General features: G+C 31.4%; 3 protein-coding genes across 8 annotated transcripts in view; 1 reads left to right on the top strand and 2 right to left on the bottom strand.

Moving 5' to 3' along the window:
* The window catches only part of LOC102590490 (uncharacterized), a 3,318-nt gene extending 3,218 nt beyond the window's left edge, over positions 1-100 (bottom strand). The window contains exon 1 of one of the 2 annotated variants that reach the window (XM_015307283.1): positions 1-100. In XM_015307283.1, the coding sequence (XP_015162769.1) occupies positions 1-40 (40 nt within the window). In that variant the 5' untranslated portion in view covers positions 41-100. The other variant, XM_006344110.2, reaches the window with a different exon arrangement.
* A 1,671-nt stretch (positions 101-1,771) lies between these two features.
* LOC102590836 (putative lipid phosphate phosphatase 3, chloroplastic) lies at positions 1,772-5,140 on the bottom strand. The gene is made up of 9 exons (XM_006344111.2): positions 5,071-5,140; positions 4,826-4,903; positions 3,612-3,836; positions 3,395-3,482; positions 3,197-3,306; positions 2,984-3,074; positions 2,713-2,901; positions 2,566-2,625; positions 1,772-2,078 (listed from the first exon to the last, which is right to left on the bottom strand). Exons 2-9 carry the CDS (start codon positions 4,859-4,861, stop codon positions 1,909-1,911), a joined length of 969 nt encoding a protein of 322 aa, XP_006344173.1. The 5' UTR covers positions 4,862-4,903; positions 5,071-5,140; the 3' UTR covers positions 1,772-1,908.
* Positions 5,141-9,981: 4,841 nt separating this feature from the next.
* LOC102591197 (lipid phosphate phosphatase 2-like) lies at positions 9,982-15,054 on the top strand. 5 transcript variants are annotated; one of them, XM_006344114.2, is made up of 9 exons: positions 9,982-10,191; positions 11,606-11,704; positions 12,595-12,819; positions 13,045-13,132; positions 13,285-13,394; positions 13,636-13,726; positions 13,818-14,006; positions 14,092-14,151; positions 14,668-15,054. In XM_006344114.2, exons 2-9 carry the CDS (start codon positions 11,669-11,671, stop codon positions 14,835-14,837), a joined length of 969 nt encoding a protein of 322 aa, XP_006344176.1. In that variant the 5' UTR covers positions 9,982-10,191; positions 11,606-11,668; the 3' UTR covers positions 14,838-15,054. The 5 variants fall into 5 exon arrangements, with proteins under 5 accessions (XP_006344176.1, XP_015162770.1, XP_006344177.1 ...); XM_015307284.1 differs by lacking the exon at positions 9,982-10,191 and adding an exon at positions 10,940-11,114; XM_006344115.2 differs by lacking the exon at positions 9,982-10,191 and adding an exon at positions 10,940-11,064.
* Positions 15,055-16,211: the final 1,157 nt, after the last annotated feature.

A 16,211-nucleotide genomic window follows, 5' to 3' on the forward strand; every position in this document is an offset into this window, starting at 1 on the left:
CCGCCGTGATTGGTCCGCCGGAAAACGGTGGAGGGTCCATATAGGAAAGAGACTTGAAAAAAAGGGAGAAAAAAAAAAGATAGTTTTGCCAGAGAAAGCTGTTTTTTCCTTTATAGTCCTCACAGCTGTGTGCTAAAAAAAAATAATATTAAAAATATTTTTTAAAATATATATTTTGATATTATTTTAGTAGGCTTAATCCATATATATATAATGAATAATTCATTAAATTTTATTTAGATACCTGAATTACCGTTTATTTTAATTGAGTATCTGAACACATAATAAAGGGCAAGGTTCAAATGAGAAAAGGCTTACGGTGGATACCTAGGAACTTAGAGACGAGGAAGGACGCAATAATCGACGAAATACTTCGGGCAGTTGAAAATAAGCATAGATTCAGAGATTTCCGAATAGGACAACTTTTCGAACTGTTGTTGAATCCTTCTATTGGATTCTTTCAATTCAAATTTTAAAAACGTTTTTAAGTTAATCTCATATGTCTGATAGGTAGCTAAGTTAACCACAATAAACATGTCATATCCATTAATTATACGCATTAGCCTCCGTTGAAATAAATTTTAAATTTTACAAATTGTTGAGGCTAGTACATATAATTAAAAAAAAGATATATTTTAAGCAGTTAACTTATTTACGTAATGTATACTTAAATTACACATATCATTTTTAAAAGTATTGAATTGAATCTGAACAATAAAAATACTTTATTATAGGTTAAGATACTTAATTGAAATATAAGAAATAATATAAGAATTTAAATAAAGTTTATGACAAATTTAAAATCGGAATTATATTATAGAGTACTAAAATCTAGTCAAAAATATGAATGTATGTTTTTTGTGGACCCACGTATATATTTTTTTCTTTGGCCCCTACCCATGTGGGTCCTACTTTCTAGTCTAAATTAGTACAAAGACAACTTGCAACTTGCATGTAGACTTGGGAGTATATATACCTATATAAAAAGTTTAATAATATAAGTTATAAAAATATTAATGGTGTAAAAACCTAATTTACTAATCGAAAATAAGATTTCTTCATTTTTAATTTACGAATTTGAAGTTAACTTAAAGAGTGTTGAAAGTTTTAAATGATAAGAATCTGAATTATAATTAATTTGATTAACCTTTTAAAATTATTTTGAAAAGTATTTTTCGCTATAAGTATTTTTAAAAAAACATCTTTGATTAATCAATTTTAAAAGTATGTGATTTATGTAATTTGCCCTTTAAAAATCACGTTTGTCAATATTAGATTAATAACTTTTGATTGACCAAGTTTTCAAATCAAAATCAACCATATGAATTCCCACGAAGAAAAATCAGAAAAAATGTATTATAGTTTATAAAGAAAGTAAAGCAATAAACTTCCCATTAAAATTATAGTTTCTTGTATTTTTAGTGTCTCCAACAACTCCTTGACCTATAAAAATATTAATTTACTTGCATCGATAATATTAAGAAATTCATACATTTTAAGCATAATTTGATCGATGATTTTTTTATTTTTTTATTTTTTAAAAAGTTGTCCATACACATTTTTTATTTAATATAGACATTTCATGTTGGAGGTTGGTATGAGGCCCATATAGATTGGGCCCACTAAGGATAATAACCAATATTACCTAATTTTGATCTCAACTAACATGTTTTCGGTGTAATAGACGGATTGAATTAAATTTGATTTGATCAAAACACGTTAAGTAACTAAATAAGTCGGTCAAGTCTAAAAGTTACTTGAGCTGAAATGGTTCGAGCTAAAAAGCGGATCATAACTCAATTCGATCGATTCTTACTAAATTTTAGTTTCTCTGTTTATTCTTTTACAAATTTCCAAATAGCTTATAGAACTTTGTTATATAAGCATAAGTGTACAGTGTCTTATATCTCACATTCTGCCATGCTCCACATCCTCAAAAGCAATGGTAGTTGTACCAGATTGCTGATTTAGTTGTACCTCGGGACGTTCTACCTCTACTCCTCCGTTGGTAGGGGGGACGTGTTGTCTGCTTACACGAACCTCCTCCACTGCCCGGAAATATGCATATGGTCCCCATCCTGAGAACAACGAAAAAAATGAACATATCGAGTTGATTTTAGAATTTTGTCCACTATAACAGTTAAGTCACGTAAAGGAGATTTTGTGCAATGCCTTCTCCAAGACCGTTACCAACAAAAAGGGGAAAAAGTCGTAGGAAATTAGAAGAAAACGCGATTGTGCTTTGGGATTTCTACTGATACAGTATGTAACCAAAGGATCATGCTACATATTGACTACGAGTGTAATAAGAGCATCTGTTGACAAAAGGATCATGCCAAGATGATCGGATCTTCTTTCTTTAAGGAAAAGCGTTGAGAAAGAGGAGATCATGTACTATAGAACCTTTCAACGAGATAGTGCTTTTTCAACTCTCTCAAAATGGAATATAAGTCAAACATAAGCTAGATTAGTCAACGTTAACAAGATTTTATTTGTAACGAGTGTTTTGTTGGTTGGCGACTTAACATGGTATTAGTCTGGATACAACAAAATAATTCGAAGTACCTTCAGTATGGTATGGAGCTGGGAAGAACTGCAGATAACAGAATGTTGCAACGAAAAGACCTGAAATGTGAAACGACATGGAGTTAGTACTTATCAAATAAAACGTAGCCTTCGTACTTCAAAATGTTGAATTTGATCAAGACGAACCTATCAGTCCTCCGGCAAACACGTCTTGCCAATGATGCCAGTAGTCATCCACACGTGAAACCCCGACAAGAGATGCCATTAGGAGAGGAAGAAGAACTATGCATAGTTTAGCCACATGCCCTCGTCGATCAAATGCTTTAATCTTGCCAGCCAAATACAACGATAGAAACCCGAGACCAGCAAATGATGCTGCAAATAAGAAGCCAAATTTCGTTACATCAAACTCTTTGTCATCCCACTAAAGCAACAAAGGTTTCACGAGAATTCAGACCACTTGTATGTCCGCTTGGGAAACTCTTATGTCCTTCCTTAATATCACTTTCTTTACCATGACATTTCACGTTTCCCCACCGATCATACTCCTAAAACGAGGAACAACGAAATAAATCAATCGAAAATTACAACAGAGTTGAGCATCAATTTAAGCAATATGCTTTCTTGATGGCGTTCACTATCATATCAGATAAACGTAACGGATACATACATCTTTACCATCAGGAAAGCAACGCCAGAAAAAGTCGGGTCGAGGACGTCCTACTCCATTCTTGATGGCTTCAGTGATTACAGCCGTAATTAGTATGGCAAATAAGATGCCTGCAAGTTTCGAACAAGCCTAGGCGTAATTAGTAAAGTTACATCTACTCGATGTTCCAATCCGTACCAACTCTAAAATGGGAATTACCTAAAATGCTGTGGTGCAGATCATAAACGTCCTTCCTCCGAAGATAGATGAAAACGAAGATGATAATAGGCAATAACACTGCATATAGCTGTTCATTAGAGAAATCCGTTAAGAAAAACACTACAAACTCCGGGATTTGATTACAAAAAATTGAACTTATTGAAATTTGCAAGTGTAATCAGCACTCCGCCTACACTCGTGAAGCTTCAATACTCACAGGAATAGACCACCCTGGAACTGTATTATCTTTCATCGGATATTTCAGATCCGTCATCATATCCTTCCCAACAAACCGATGAAATGGACCAATGACATAAAGAACTATAACTATAACAACAAGTAGTAGCAATATAAGCCAGTCATGGATGTGAATTCTTGCAACTGATAAACCATGAGACTTAATAGTATGTCCACATCCGCGCTCAATCTCATTTGTATTACCCTGTTTCATTCGAAACAGAAATATAAATACGCGTTGTTGCAAAACCAAATTAGTATTCGAATTGATAGTTCATTTGATGAAAACATTCTAACAACCAAAAGTACTTTGAAGTTAGCAAAGTTAGCAAAACCACAGAATGAACAAGCACTTCGTGTTGAACCACATGAAGTATTAATCATCAGAAATATTAGGAATATAGCAGCAACAAACATCTACGCCTCAAAAAACAAGCAAGTTGGGGTCGGCTATATGAATCCTCACTGTCAATATCAATCGATTTAAGCTAATCTTAGTCCGGTTTTATATAGGAGAAGAATAATGAATAAAGATCAAGTTTTGAACCACAAGAGTCTATTGTAGGCAGCCCTGCATTTCTGCAAGAGGCTATTTCCACAGTTCGAACGAGTAACCTCGTCACATAACAACTACTTTACCAGTTACGTTAAGTCTCCCCTCCCCTTCTACAGAGTTCATCCATATAATTTCGGATTATCTTACTAGAGCACTAAATTGCACTGATTGAATCTAGATCAATAACACCATAGTTCAATGCCCCCAATTCTTCTCACCCCATAAAAAAATGGATTTTTTCATCCTAAAATCCGCAGATTATTATATTACTTCTCCTACTATCTTATTCTTCAATTTTATTATTACATGCATGTTGTTTCCTTTGCTTTGATGAACATATTATTTGTTGTTCCTATTGTTCGTTTCTCTATTATTTTCTGCATGGCTTCTTCACTACTGTATTTCCTTTTCTTACTATTTTGATATGTGTCTACCGGAAACAATCTCTTTACCTTTACAATAGATGAGTAAGATTGCGTACACACTACCCTTCCCAGACCCCACGGAGTATGTTGTTGTTGTTATACACCATATGAGTAAAGAACAATTGCAAGAGAATGCAAAATAGAACAACAATTCATAAACAGAACAAGAAATCAAAAACTAAAAATCAACCAAAGCAAAAAAGGCTAACAAACCTGAAATACAGTTCTAATCTTATCTTTCCAGCCCATTTAAGCACTGCTAATACTTCAATTACAGAGAATCTTGAGGACCTAAAATCCAAAAAAACACCAAAATTAATAAAAGAAACAATATTTATTTAGCAAATATGATATGATATCAAGAAGGACTAATATAGAATCATAATAAGAACAAATTTGACTTTTCAAGAAAGAAATTAATGGGTTAAATTAAACATTAAGCAATGAAAATTAAGTACCTTTTTGAATTTTCCTTTTGAAGTTTCAAACTTTAGCAATAGCAGAACACTAGTCAAATGTAGTGTGGAATTTTGGATTACATGAATCACTTATCCAAATAAAAGAAATATATATGGGATAAGGCACAAGTATCCCGGACTATGAACGATAATTCAGAGACACACTTTAACTAAACCAATGTCCTATTACCGGAATCCATATTGTTTGTAATTTTGTACACCCATTCCAGAGACGCACGTTGTGTACTCTGTCTATTCCATATTAATTAATTTTTTGGGGTTTTTTTCATTGTTTGAAATAATTGAACTATTCAAAGTTTAAGTTGGATGTTAGAAATTTTTTTCTCATTTCCAAGTTACATTTAATATTTCATAAAGAATAATAGTGGAAAGTATGATTTAAATTATGTCCTAGAATGTTTTTCTAATAAGTGTACATTATATTGTCTCACAAATTCATTTAATATGAAATTATTTTAGTGATGGATTCGAGTGAACAACCTCTCACCTCCCTAGATATTCATATAAGAGCTCGATTAAATCCTAATTTGCGAGTTTATTTTAGTGAGGGTTCGAGTGAACACCCTCTCACCTCCCTAGGTATTCATATTAGAGCTCGATTAAATCTTAGTTTGCGAGTTGTAAGGCTCATTGTTTGGGTGATGATCCCAATAATGTTTAAATATAAGATGATAACCTTAAAATCACTCAACAGTTTTAAATGTCAAAAAATGGAGATCATAATCACAAATTAAGAAATTATGACATTTTCCTAATTATTCAATTGATTCTTCTGTTTAGCTATAAATATACATATAATTAATTGATATTTATATATTTAACCACTTGGAAATCCATCATTTAACATGAGAAGATTATTGTATTTACAGATGAGAAATTATTGGATAAGAAAGTTGAGGGCAAGTGGCATCTGAGCTGTTTTACTTATTGGAGACAGATAGCTATTTTATTTTAATAATAGGAGACGGAATCATGATTTCAGCTCAATAAATTTTAAATTTTAGAATGGCGATTTCGTGAGGTAAAAAATTGATTCTAAATTTAATAATTATACAGGATTAATATATGTATAAAGACAAATATACTATAACTATATAAACAAAAATTACTTAATTCAATTGAACGCGTATCAAAACTTCTAGCTAGATCCACCCATATTAATAATTGATGTTCCATCTTTTTATCATCCTTGATGCATGATGAGTCATTGGCATTTGTAATTACAAAATAAAAAAACAAAAAAAACCACAATAAGCAAATTACAAACACAAGAATTAAATTGTAAGAAGAAATTGCTTATGATTATGTTACTAAAGTTTAATACATGTCATGTTACTTCAAACATAAAAAATAACACACAATCGAGGATCATGATTCATGATGATAGGATGAATTTGGTCTTTCTTAAATACAGATTTAAATTTAAAGCTTATAAATTTATATAACAATTTCGAGCTATACTATAATAATAAATAAGTTTATAGTTTTTTTTTTATGACAAGGGAAACCAGCACTGGGCCTAGTGCGACGAGCTCGATCCAGAAGGCAAATTCCTCGAACTTGAGACCTCTAACATGGAAGTCCCAAACCCAAACCACCGGGCTATATATAGTTAGTCAATTAATTCACTACAACAAAAACAAGTTTTAGCGGTAAAAGATAGACATATTAATAAAGAGTGCTAAAGTCTTTACCGGCATTAGTTAAGTGTCATTAGATCCAACATCGCTAAAGACTTTAAAGACATATACAAAGAGTGCTAATTGCCGCTAAAAATACATGTTTAGTGGCAATTAAGTTATTGTCGTTAATTAATTGCCGCTAAAAATCATTTTTTATGTAGTATTTATATTTGGCATTAAACTTCTTCACACTTAATTAGATGCATCCGATTTGACTTTTGAGCATTAGAAATGAAAAGGACCTAATAAGGAACATTTTCACCTTTAATTGCCCTCATGCAATGTGAATTTAAATTAGTCGATCCAGTAAAATCGTGATTCAAATGATTAATACATGAAACTTCCTAGAACAACAAATATACAGGAGAAGTACGATTATTTTTATTTGTAAAATATTATGTGAAAATACTGAGAAAGCTAGCAAACGATTTGTGATTATTGTTGGTCAACCAATTTCATTAATTTATGTTCTGCGATATATTTTTCTTGTCAAATTTGAAGTGGGAAATTATAAGAAGGAAAAAAATTAAAGAATAAATAATTTTTCAAAGCTCTTTGTTTATTCATTTCATTTATTTCCTATCATCATTTTCTATGTAAAATCAATGAATTTTGATTCAAAATGCTTAACATTTTCAACTACGTTATATCTTAATTCGTGGCGAAATCATAATTTTGAATGAGTGAATTCAAATGGAAACTAATTAAAAAAATGAGATCACGATAGAATTCTGATATGAATTATAATAAACAACAAGTCATGATATTAAGGGTATGAACTTCGTTTATATATAACAAAGAGTTTGTTTTTATTTCTAGCAAACCTAGCTCAACTATTTAAAAGTGTCAACACAGTTTTTATATATATATATTGTATTATTTTATATTCAATAAAACAATTTAACCCACCTGTATTTGATTCTCCGATTAGATTTTATAAACGCAACATGATTTTAATTTGTTGGCATCATATATTTATTTTTTTATTTTTAGAAAATTACTGCAAAAAATAATTCATTAATAATATCCCACCAACATTGTGCCAAACTTTTAGCATGTGTTCTGTTTGACCTACTACAGTGGCTTAATTAATAGTCAGTCCCCACCCTTTACACCGATAATAATTATATATTCAGTATAATTTTACGAGTGAAATTTAAGGATAATAGAATATACGGAGACTTATCATATCTTTTGGAGGTAACGTGATTGTTTCGAAAAGAATTGCAACTCACAACGCATAATGCTAATACAGTAATACTACTAATATTTAAAGTTTAAAGAGAAAGATAAGGAACACCAAACTATAATTTATTTTTTAAAGAATTTATATTTACATCTATTATGTGATTTTTTTTTCTTACTAATATAATATTTTTAAAAATAAATTCGGTAGTTCATATTATAGATAAAAATATTTGCAAATATTATTTCAAAATCCAAATATTTGACACAAAATCTTTAAACTTTTTTGGCATTTCTTTTTGGGTTGGTTTTTTTTCATAATATAGGAGCATTATTTTCAGTAACTTAAAGACAACTAATTAAAAGTCGAAATACATATATTAAGAAAATAATTATTTTTTACTTTAATATAAAAATTAAAAATGAACTACGTGATGACCTCGAGCAACAAAACTAATAATAAGTTTCAAAATTCTCTACCTAACCTTTTACTATTTTATTTTTTCTAGGTAAGTCAAAGAAATTAAACAGAAAAGGCCATAAGATTTTTGTTGACTAAAGCAATTGTTCTAGAACTTATTTAAATTCAATTATATACATGATTTAGTTTAGATTTTATAAAAGTTAAATCAATACATGTTAGCCACAAAACTTATATTTGAAGGAAGTCCCATTATTCTAATGATAGTTTGATTGATTAACTATCTGAATTTCTTACTTTTTGTTGTTACAGGATTGATTTCACCTCTAAGAATTTTAATTTTTTTATAAATTACTGAATTTCAATGAGCTAATCTCACTATTTTTTGGTTTAGTCCATGTAGACACACTTTAGAAAATTTGGGGGTTAAAAGATTTCATTTTTCTCAGAGATTTGGTGTCAAAATCATAAAATGCAAAAATAAATTGATATGTAATTACTTTTCGTGTCTCAATTTACCTATCATGTTTTTTAAGACTAGTTATCGCAGTTATTAATCATTTTAGAAATTTAAGATAAAATTAATACCTTAAATCGTGTAATTTATGTTGGAAACTACAAACACTTCAATTATAAGACAATATAATACATAAATAAAGTAAATATTTAACGAAAAAAGAATACATTTTACAACACAAATAAAGGTAAAAAAAAAGTCTAAACTTCTCTTCATTAATATTTTTAAGTGTGTAAAAGAAAAACACGACATAATTTAAGACTAGATGAAATAATATTTACTCAATAAACTCTAAAAAAAATATTCCCTCTATTTTAAAAACAACGACCTTTTTTATTCTTTGGCAACACTTTTTCAATTTTCCACATAGTATGCGTAAGGCTATACGAATTAAAAAATATTTTAGTATATTCCACACAAGTTAATTTAGGATTATAACATTAAATTATTTTTTATTTTCTTAAACTCCGTATCAAGTCAAATTATTCACTTTTTGGCCAGAATGGTAAAATAATATATTTCACACTATGTTATTTTACTTTTTTGAACATTTTTACCCTTTTAACTTTAATACATTTAATTAAAAAAAATAGGAAAAAGATCAATTTATTTAAAAATAAAAAAAATATTATACTTTTTAAATTTCTAACAAAATCCTGATTAAATTTTTTGGCCATTTAAACGGAAAATATCATTCATCTTGTGTAGGTCCTACACGTCGACAGTTATAGCCTGAAAACCCACAATAACCAACCAACCAACCAAGCCTTCATTATCTGACCAAATAATTTAACATATTTGACAAAATCAACGGCTCTGATCAAATAATTTAATACTCATCGACATGAATAGTAATAGGATGATTGGTGTTGATCTATTCTTAATCTAAAGTCTCGAATCGAAATTAACACCTCTTAAAATAGGCCTTGTAATATTAAAATTTAAATTTAATTAGACTTAAATAATAATTTCGGAATAAAAAGTCTTGGTCTTTGGAATCTCCCATCCCTATTCTAAATTCTCAATTTTTCAAAAATAAAAGGTTGTGCACTTTCCATGTACCTCGGCACCATATTTTGCGTAGTTGTTGAATTTTCTTAATTTTTTTGAAAGTCTTAAAAACTGTCTCCTAAAGAAGAAAAATCCATTATACAAATTTCTTTTCATACTTTTTTTTTCCATCTTTGTCTTGTGCAGTTATGGTCTGCCATTGCTAAAGATTGAAGCTTTATCTTCTTTTGGGACCCATTTGAACTATTCTTTTGCTTCCCCAGTAAATATATCTGCTAAAAAAGGTACTTTCAGTGCTTATCTTTGATTTGACACTATTGATTTCTTTTTTAAAAGTCAATTTTGTTCTTATTATGATGTATATTTGTCAGTCTTGATATCATTTCTAAAAGGGCTATTTATGGTTGATAAATCTTGTATTGTTTATTATTTTTGGTGGGTTTTTGTTGTGTTTGCTACTTTTGAAGTGTACTGTGTTTTTTTTCTCCATTTTATTGTTGAAAAATTGAATCTTTAAACAAAAACTTGATGAAAAAATGAATCTTTAATTAGTCAAAATTGATCTTATGAGTTATGATGATAGTATTAGTCATTTCTAGAAGGATTCTTTGCTGATAAATCTTGTCTGTGGAATTTAGGTCTCAAGATTCTATGTGAGTTTGGATTCTCCATTTTATTCTTTATTGCCTTTTTTTTGGTTTTTCATTCGGTGTTCAGTATGTGTGTTGGAGTTTGACTAATTCGGATTTGCATCACTTAGGGCTCATTTTTGGGCTCTTTCCATATCTCGGGCCTGAAAGAGCGGCCCCATCCGCTGCACCACATTCTGTGTGGTGATTCTTTCTTGCCTTATGTTCTGCCATTGCTAAAGATTGAAGCTTTAACTTGTGGGGACCCAATTAATTATTATTTTGCTTCTTTAGAAAATATCTGCTAAAATGAGTACTGTTCAACGTTTGATTTAACACCATTAAGTTCCTTTAAAAAGTCATTATTGTTCTTATGATGAGGCTGATAGTCAGTCTTGGTGTCATATCTAGAAGGATTTTTTCCCCTTATAAATGGTGGGGTCCTGGGTTTCTACTTTGATATGTGTTACCTGAACCGACAGTCTTTCGGGAAACGGCCTTTCTACCTCCACGAGAGGTACGGATAAGGTCTGTGTATCTTCTACTTTCCCCCAACCCCACATGTAGGATTTCACGGGGTATGTTGTTGTTGTAGTCGTCGTTTCTATCTTAAAAGTCTTTTATTTCATACTGTATTGTCTCTCAATTTTCTTCTTTTCTTGCCTTGTGTTCTTCCATTGCTAAAGTTTGAAGCTTTATCTTGTGGGGACCCATTTGAATTATTCTTTTGTTTCCTTAGAAAATATCTGCCAAAAGGGTACCTCTCAGTGCTTAATGTTTGATTTAGTACCATTATTTTCTTTTTAAAAGTCAAAATTGTTCTTAATGATAGTAGTAGTCAGTCTTGGTATAATTTAGAAGGATTCTTTGTTGATAAATCATGTTTCCTTTCTTAATTTTGGTTGGTTTTTGGGTTTCTGCTCTTTTAAAGTCTTACTACTTTATACTGTATTTTTTTCTCAATTTTCTTCTGTGACTGAAAAATTGAAGCTTTAAGGCATAAACTTGTGGGAACTCATTTAAAAATCTTGTCTTTTTTTGTTAATTTTGGTGCTTTTTTGGATTCTAGGTCCCAAGATTATCTGTGAGGTTGGATTCTGCTCTTTATAATTGAAGTATCAGCAGTGCTTAAATGGGTTGGAAAGACAAGATTAGGACTGTGTTTCAGGTTTGTTGGCCTTTTTGCTGTGTTCTTTTCCCATTTTTCATGATATCTATATTTTTTTAGTTTTGATTTCTGGTTCTGCTTATCAATGCTGTTTCTATTTTCATTCTCTTGCAATTGTCGTTTAGCCGAGGGTCTATTGGAAACAACCTCTCTACCTCTCAAGGTAGGGGTAAGGTCCATGTTGACTCTACCTTCCCCAGACCCCACTCGTGGGATTACACTGGGTGTGTTGTTGTTGCAATTGTCCTTTACTCGGATGGCGTATGGTACTTAATTGTTTTGACTGTCTTGTTTAGCAGCAATCTGTGGATGTTATGATGAAAAATCCAAATTTTGTATGGGATGAGAAGAATTGGAAGGATTTGAACTGTGGGGTTCTTGATGTAGATTCAATCAGTGCAATTTAGTGCTCCAGTAAGAATTTAGTGCTCCAGTAAGATAATGAACGAAATCTGTAGTGATATTGGAAGATCTTTTAGTGATGATACTGTTTATTTCATTGGTATATCTACAACTATTTCTTTCTGCAGGATTATAGTTTCTAGAAATCTCAGCATGTTGTGGTTATATATAATAACTTTATGTTTATTCTTAATTCTTCTCCTATACAAAACCGGACCAAGATTAGCTTAAATGGACTGATATGAATAGTGAGGATTCATAGCCGACCCCAACTTGCTTGTTTTTGAGGCATAGATGTTTGTTGTTGCTGTATTCCCATTTCTGAAGATTACGTCGTGTGGTTCAAAACGAAGTGCTTATTCATTCTGGCTTTGCTAACTTCAAAGTACTTTTGCTTTTTAGAATGTTTTATCAAATGAACTGTCAATTTGTATACTAATTTGTTTTTGCAACAGTACTTATTGATATTTCTGTTTCAAATGGAACAGGGTAATACAAATGCGATTGAGCTCGGATGTGGACATACTATCAAGTCTCATGGATCATCAGTTGCAAGAATTCACATGCATGACTGGCTTATATTGCTACTGCTTGTAGTAATAGAAGTAGTCCTTTATGTCATCGGTCCATTTCACCGGTATGTTGGAAAGGATATGATGACTGATCTGAAATATCCCATGAAAGATAATACGGTCCCAGTGTGGTCTGTTCCCGTGAGTATTCCTTTTCTTTTTTAACATATTGAGTTGAGTATCAATGTAATGTACGGAAAGTTTAATTAATTGCTCTAATAGGACATTGAAGCTTCTATTCTACGATAGAATAGAGGTGTGGGCGGAGTGCTGATTATACTGTGCTTGCAAATTTCAAAAAGTTCAATTTTTTGTAATCAAATCCTGGAGTTTCTAGTGTTGTTAACAGATATCTTTTATGAACAGCTATATGCAGTTGTATTACCTATTATCATCTTCCTTTTCGTTTATCTTCGGAGGAGGGATGTCTATGATCTGCACCACAGCATTCTAGGTAATTTCCATTTCAGAGTTATTTTCCCCTTAGTACGGATTGAAATATCGACTCGAAGTGAATTTTGTCTGTGTGACTTTGTTTTCATTGTTGTAGTATTTGGTTTGCCAAGTAACTTTACTAACTGCACTAGACTTGTTCAAAAATTGCAGGCCTCTTATTTGCTGTACTAATTACGGCTGTAATCACGGATGCCATCAAGAATGGAGTAGGCCGTCCCCGACCGGACTTTTTCTGGCGTTGCTTTCCTGATGGTAAAGATGTATGTATCTTACTCTCCCAGTCTCCCTGATTGGAGAAGTTTTACCTTTTTCCCAATTAAGGGTTAGCTTCTTAGTTCATTTCTGTTTGACTCTAAGAGTATCCGTGTGTTTATCTGATAGTGAAAGCACTTTTCGTGATGAATGATGATCATAACTGTAATACACTTAGAAGCGTATTGCTTAAAGTGGTGCTCAACTCCATTGTAAGTCGATTGATATATTTTGCTGTTCTTTTTTCAGGAGTATGATCAGTGGGGAGACGTGAAATGCCATGGTAAAGCAAGTGATATTAAGGAAGGACATAAGAGCTTCCCAAGCGGGCATACCTCATGTATGTAGCTCAACTTTCTCCGTTTCCACTATCCATGTACATTATATCAGGATTTCCGAGATATTAAGAAAATTTGAGTTCTTCTTTGCAGGGTCATTTGCTGGTCTCGGGTTTCTATCATTGTATTTAGCAGGGAAGATTAAAGCATTTGATCGACGAGGGCATGTGGCAAAATTATGCATAGTTCTTCTTCCTCTCCTAATGGCATCTCTTGTTGGGGTCTCACGTGTGGATGACTACTGGCATCATTGGCAAGACGTGTTCACTGGAGGAATGATAGGTTCGTCTTGAAATTCTACATTTATCAGTAAACAAGGGCTGCATTTCGTTTGATAAATACTAACTCCATGTGTTTCACATTTCAGGCCTTTTCGTTGCAACATTCTGTTACCTGCAGTTCTTCCCTGCTCCATACCATACTGAAGGTACATTCTTCAGTAATCTCCTCCCGCTTTTATTATATTTTGTGTAGTAATTCCTCGCACTTAAACAAACCTTTTATCCAATCTTTTCGATTTTGTTAGCTCCTTAGTACTTCAAAATATTCTGTATCCAGACTAATACCAAGTTAATTACACCATTTCATGACAAAAATGTGACCAATCAACCAACCAACAAAACCACTCGTTACAAATAAAATCTTGTCAATGTTGACTAATCTGGCTTATATTCCATTTTGAGAGAACTCTATCTCGTTGAAAGGTTCTATACATCTGCCTTTTCTCAACTCAGTTCTTTAAACAAAGAAGATTCAATCATCTTAGTGTGATCTGATCATATATTCCAATCGCGTGTTCTTCTAATCCCCCACGATTTTTCCTTTTTGTTGCTAATGATCTAGGAGAAGGCATTGCACAAAATCTCTTCTCCGTGACTTTACTATTATAGTGGACAAAATTCTGAAATTAACCCGATATGTTCATTTTTTTCGCTGTTCTCAGGATGGGGACCATATGCATATTTCCGGGCAGTGGAGGAGGTTCGTAGTAGCAGACAACACGTCCACTCTACTAACGGAGGATTAGAGATAGAACGTCCCGAGGTACAACTGAATCAGCGATCCAGTACAACTCCCAATCCATTTGAGGATGTGGAGTATGGCAGAATGTGAGACACAACACTGTGCACTTGTGCTTATATTTGTTCAAAGTATTTTAGTTGGCACAGTTTGTTATTTTCTTGTGAATATTTAAGTCTGTTTTTGTTATGTATTTTAGCTTTAGGGAACTATTTGATTACTGAAATTGTTTAATCAGTGTTAAGTTCTTTTTCTTTTTCTGTGTAATTTGTTGCATAATTAGTTCAATTGGTTGATGATTTTGCAATTATTTCTTTCCTTGAGCTAAAGATCACTTTGTTAGTCTGGTATTGGCTCAACTCATCTCAATGGTTCCTTGAAATTTTAGTACTTGAAAAGGGAAAATGAAGGTGCTATAACCTAAGTTGCGTGAACTCTTCACTTTTGATGTCACATCCATATCAAATTCTCCAAAAATATACAATTGACAAATGTATAATGTATGTTTATGCACCTAACGGTGTAGCCAAGTGGTCAATAAAACTTGAAGAAAATTGTGGGATTTCAACTTAGAATACTAGTAGAAGCAAAAAGCCAAAATATAGTAGTATGCTATTTCTTTGGTCTGCCTTATCCTTGATGGACAGATTATCGATACTTACATAGGACGATAATATTCTCTTTGGACAAACACTATTATTATGGGCAGGAGCTAGAATCTATGAAGTATATTTTATTTTTATATTTATTTAAAAATTTTTATTTAATATACATAAAATATTAATTTAGAACCAAATAACTCAAAAATATTACTCCCTCCGTTCCATTCTATAAGTTATTCCTTTCTAAAAATATATGGACCACAATATATGTCATTTTATAAAATTTATGCATAAATTATCATATTTTGTCCATTATACCTTGATTGATTAAATGTATTTACTTTGACTAACCTAGGAAATCTACAAGTAATTAATTTCATTGGGAGAGTACTTCATTAATTAACTACTTTCTTTATTCACTACTTATTCTATAAAATCTGATTTTGAAAAAAAAATCAACAAACAAATGAAAAATAAAAGATGAAAAAAAAATTCAAAAATAATCTTGAAAGTTGAAGCTTCAACAAATTTTATCAAGGAAGATGACATTTCAAAAAGTTCAAAGGATGTAAAAATAGAAGACTCAACCAAAACATGTGAAGGCCAAATTGAGAAAAATCAAGATCCAAATAAAGGAATTATGCACCATTTAAATAAAAAAAACAAATGATTTGTCAAACTAGAACTAAAATTCATTTGTCGTCTAATTTCATTATCAATAACATCAGATTCAGCAGAAAAATTTAGATCAATTTGAAGTAATGGAATTTGAATATTTTGTGATGTTGTCATGTTTGCTTAAAGAATTTATATATAAAAATATAAAAAAATATTTTACACAAAATATATAGGAAAATTGAGGTGG

This window comes from Solanum tuberosum, unplaced genomic scaffold (assembly GCF_000226075.1).
Source record: "Solanum tuberosum cultivar DM 1-3 516 R44 unplaced genomic scaffold, SolTub_3.0 scf00051, whole genome shotgun sequence".
Taxonomy (NCBI): domain Eukaryota; kingdom Viridiplantae; phylum Streptophyta; class Magnoliopsida; order Solanales; family Solanaceae; genus Solanum; species Solanum tuberosum.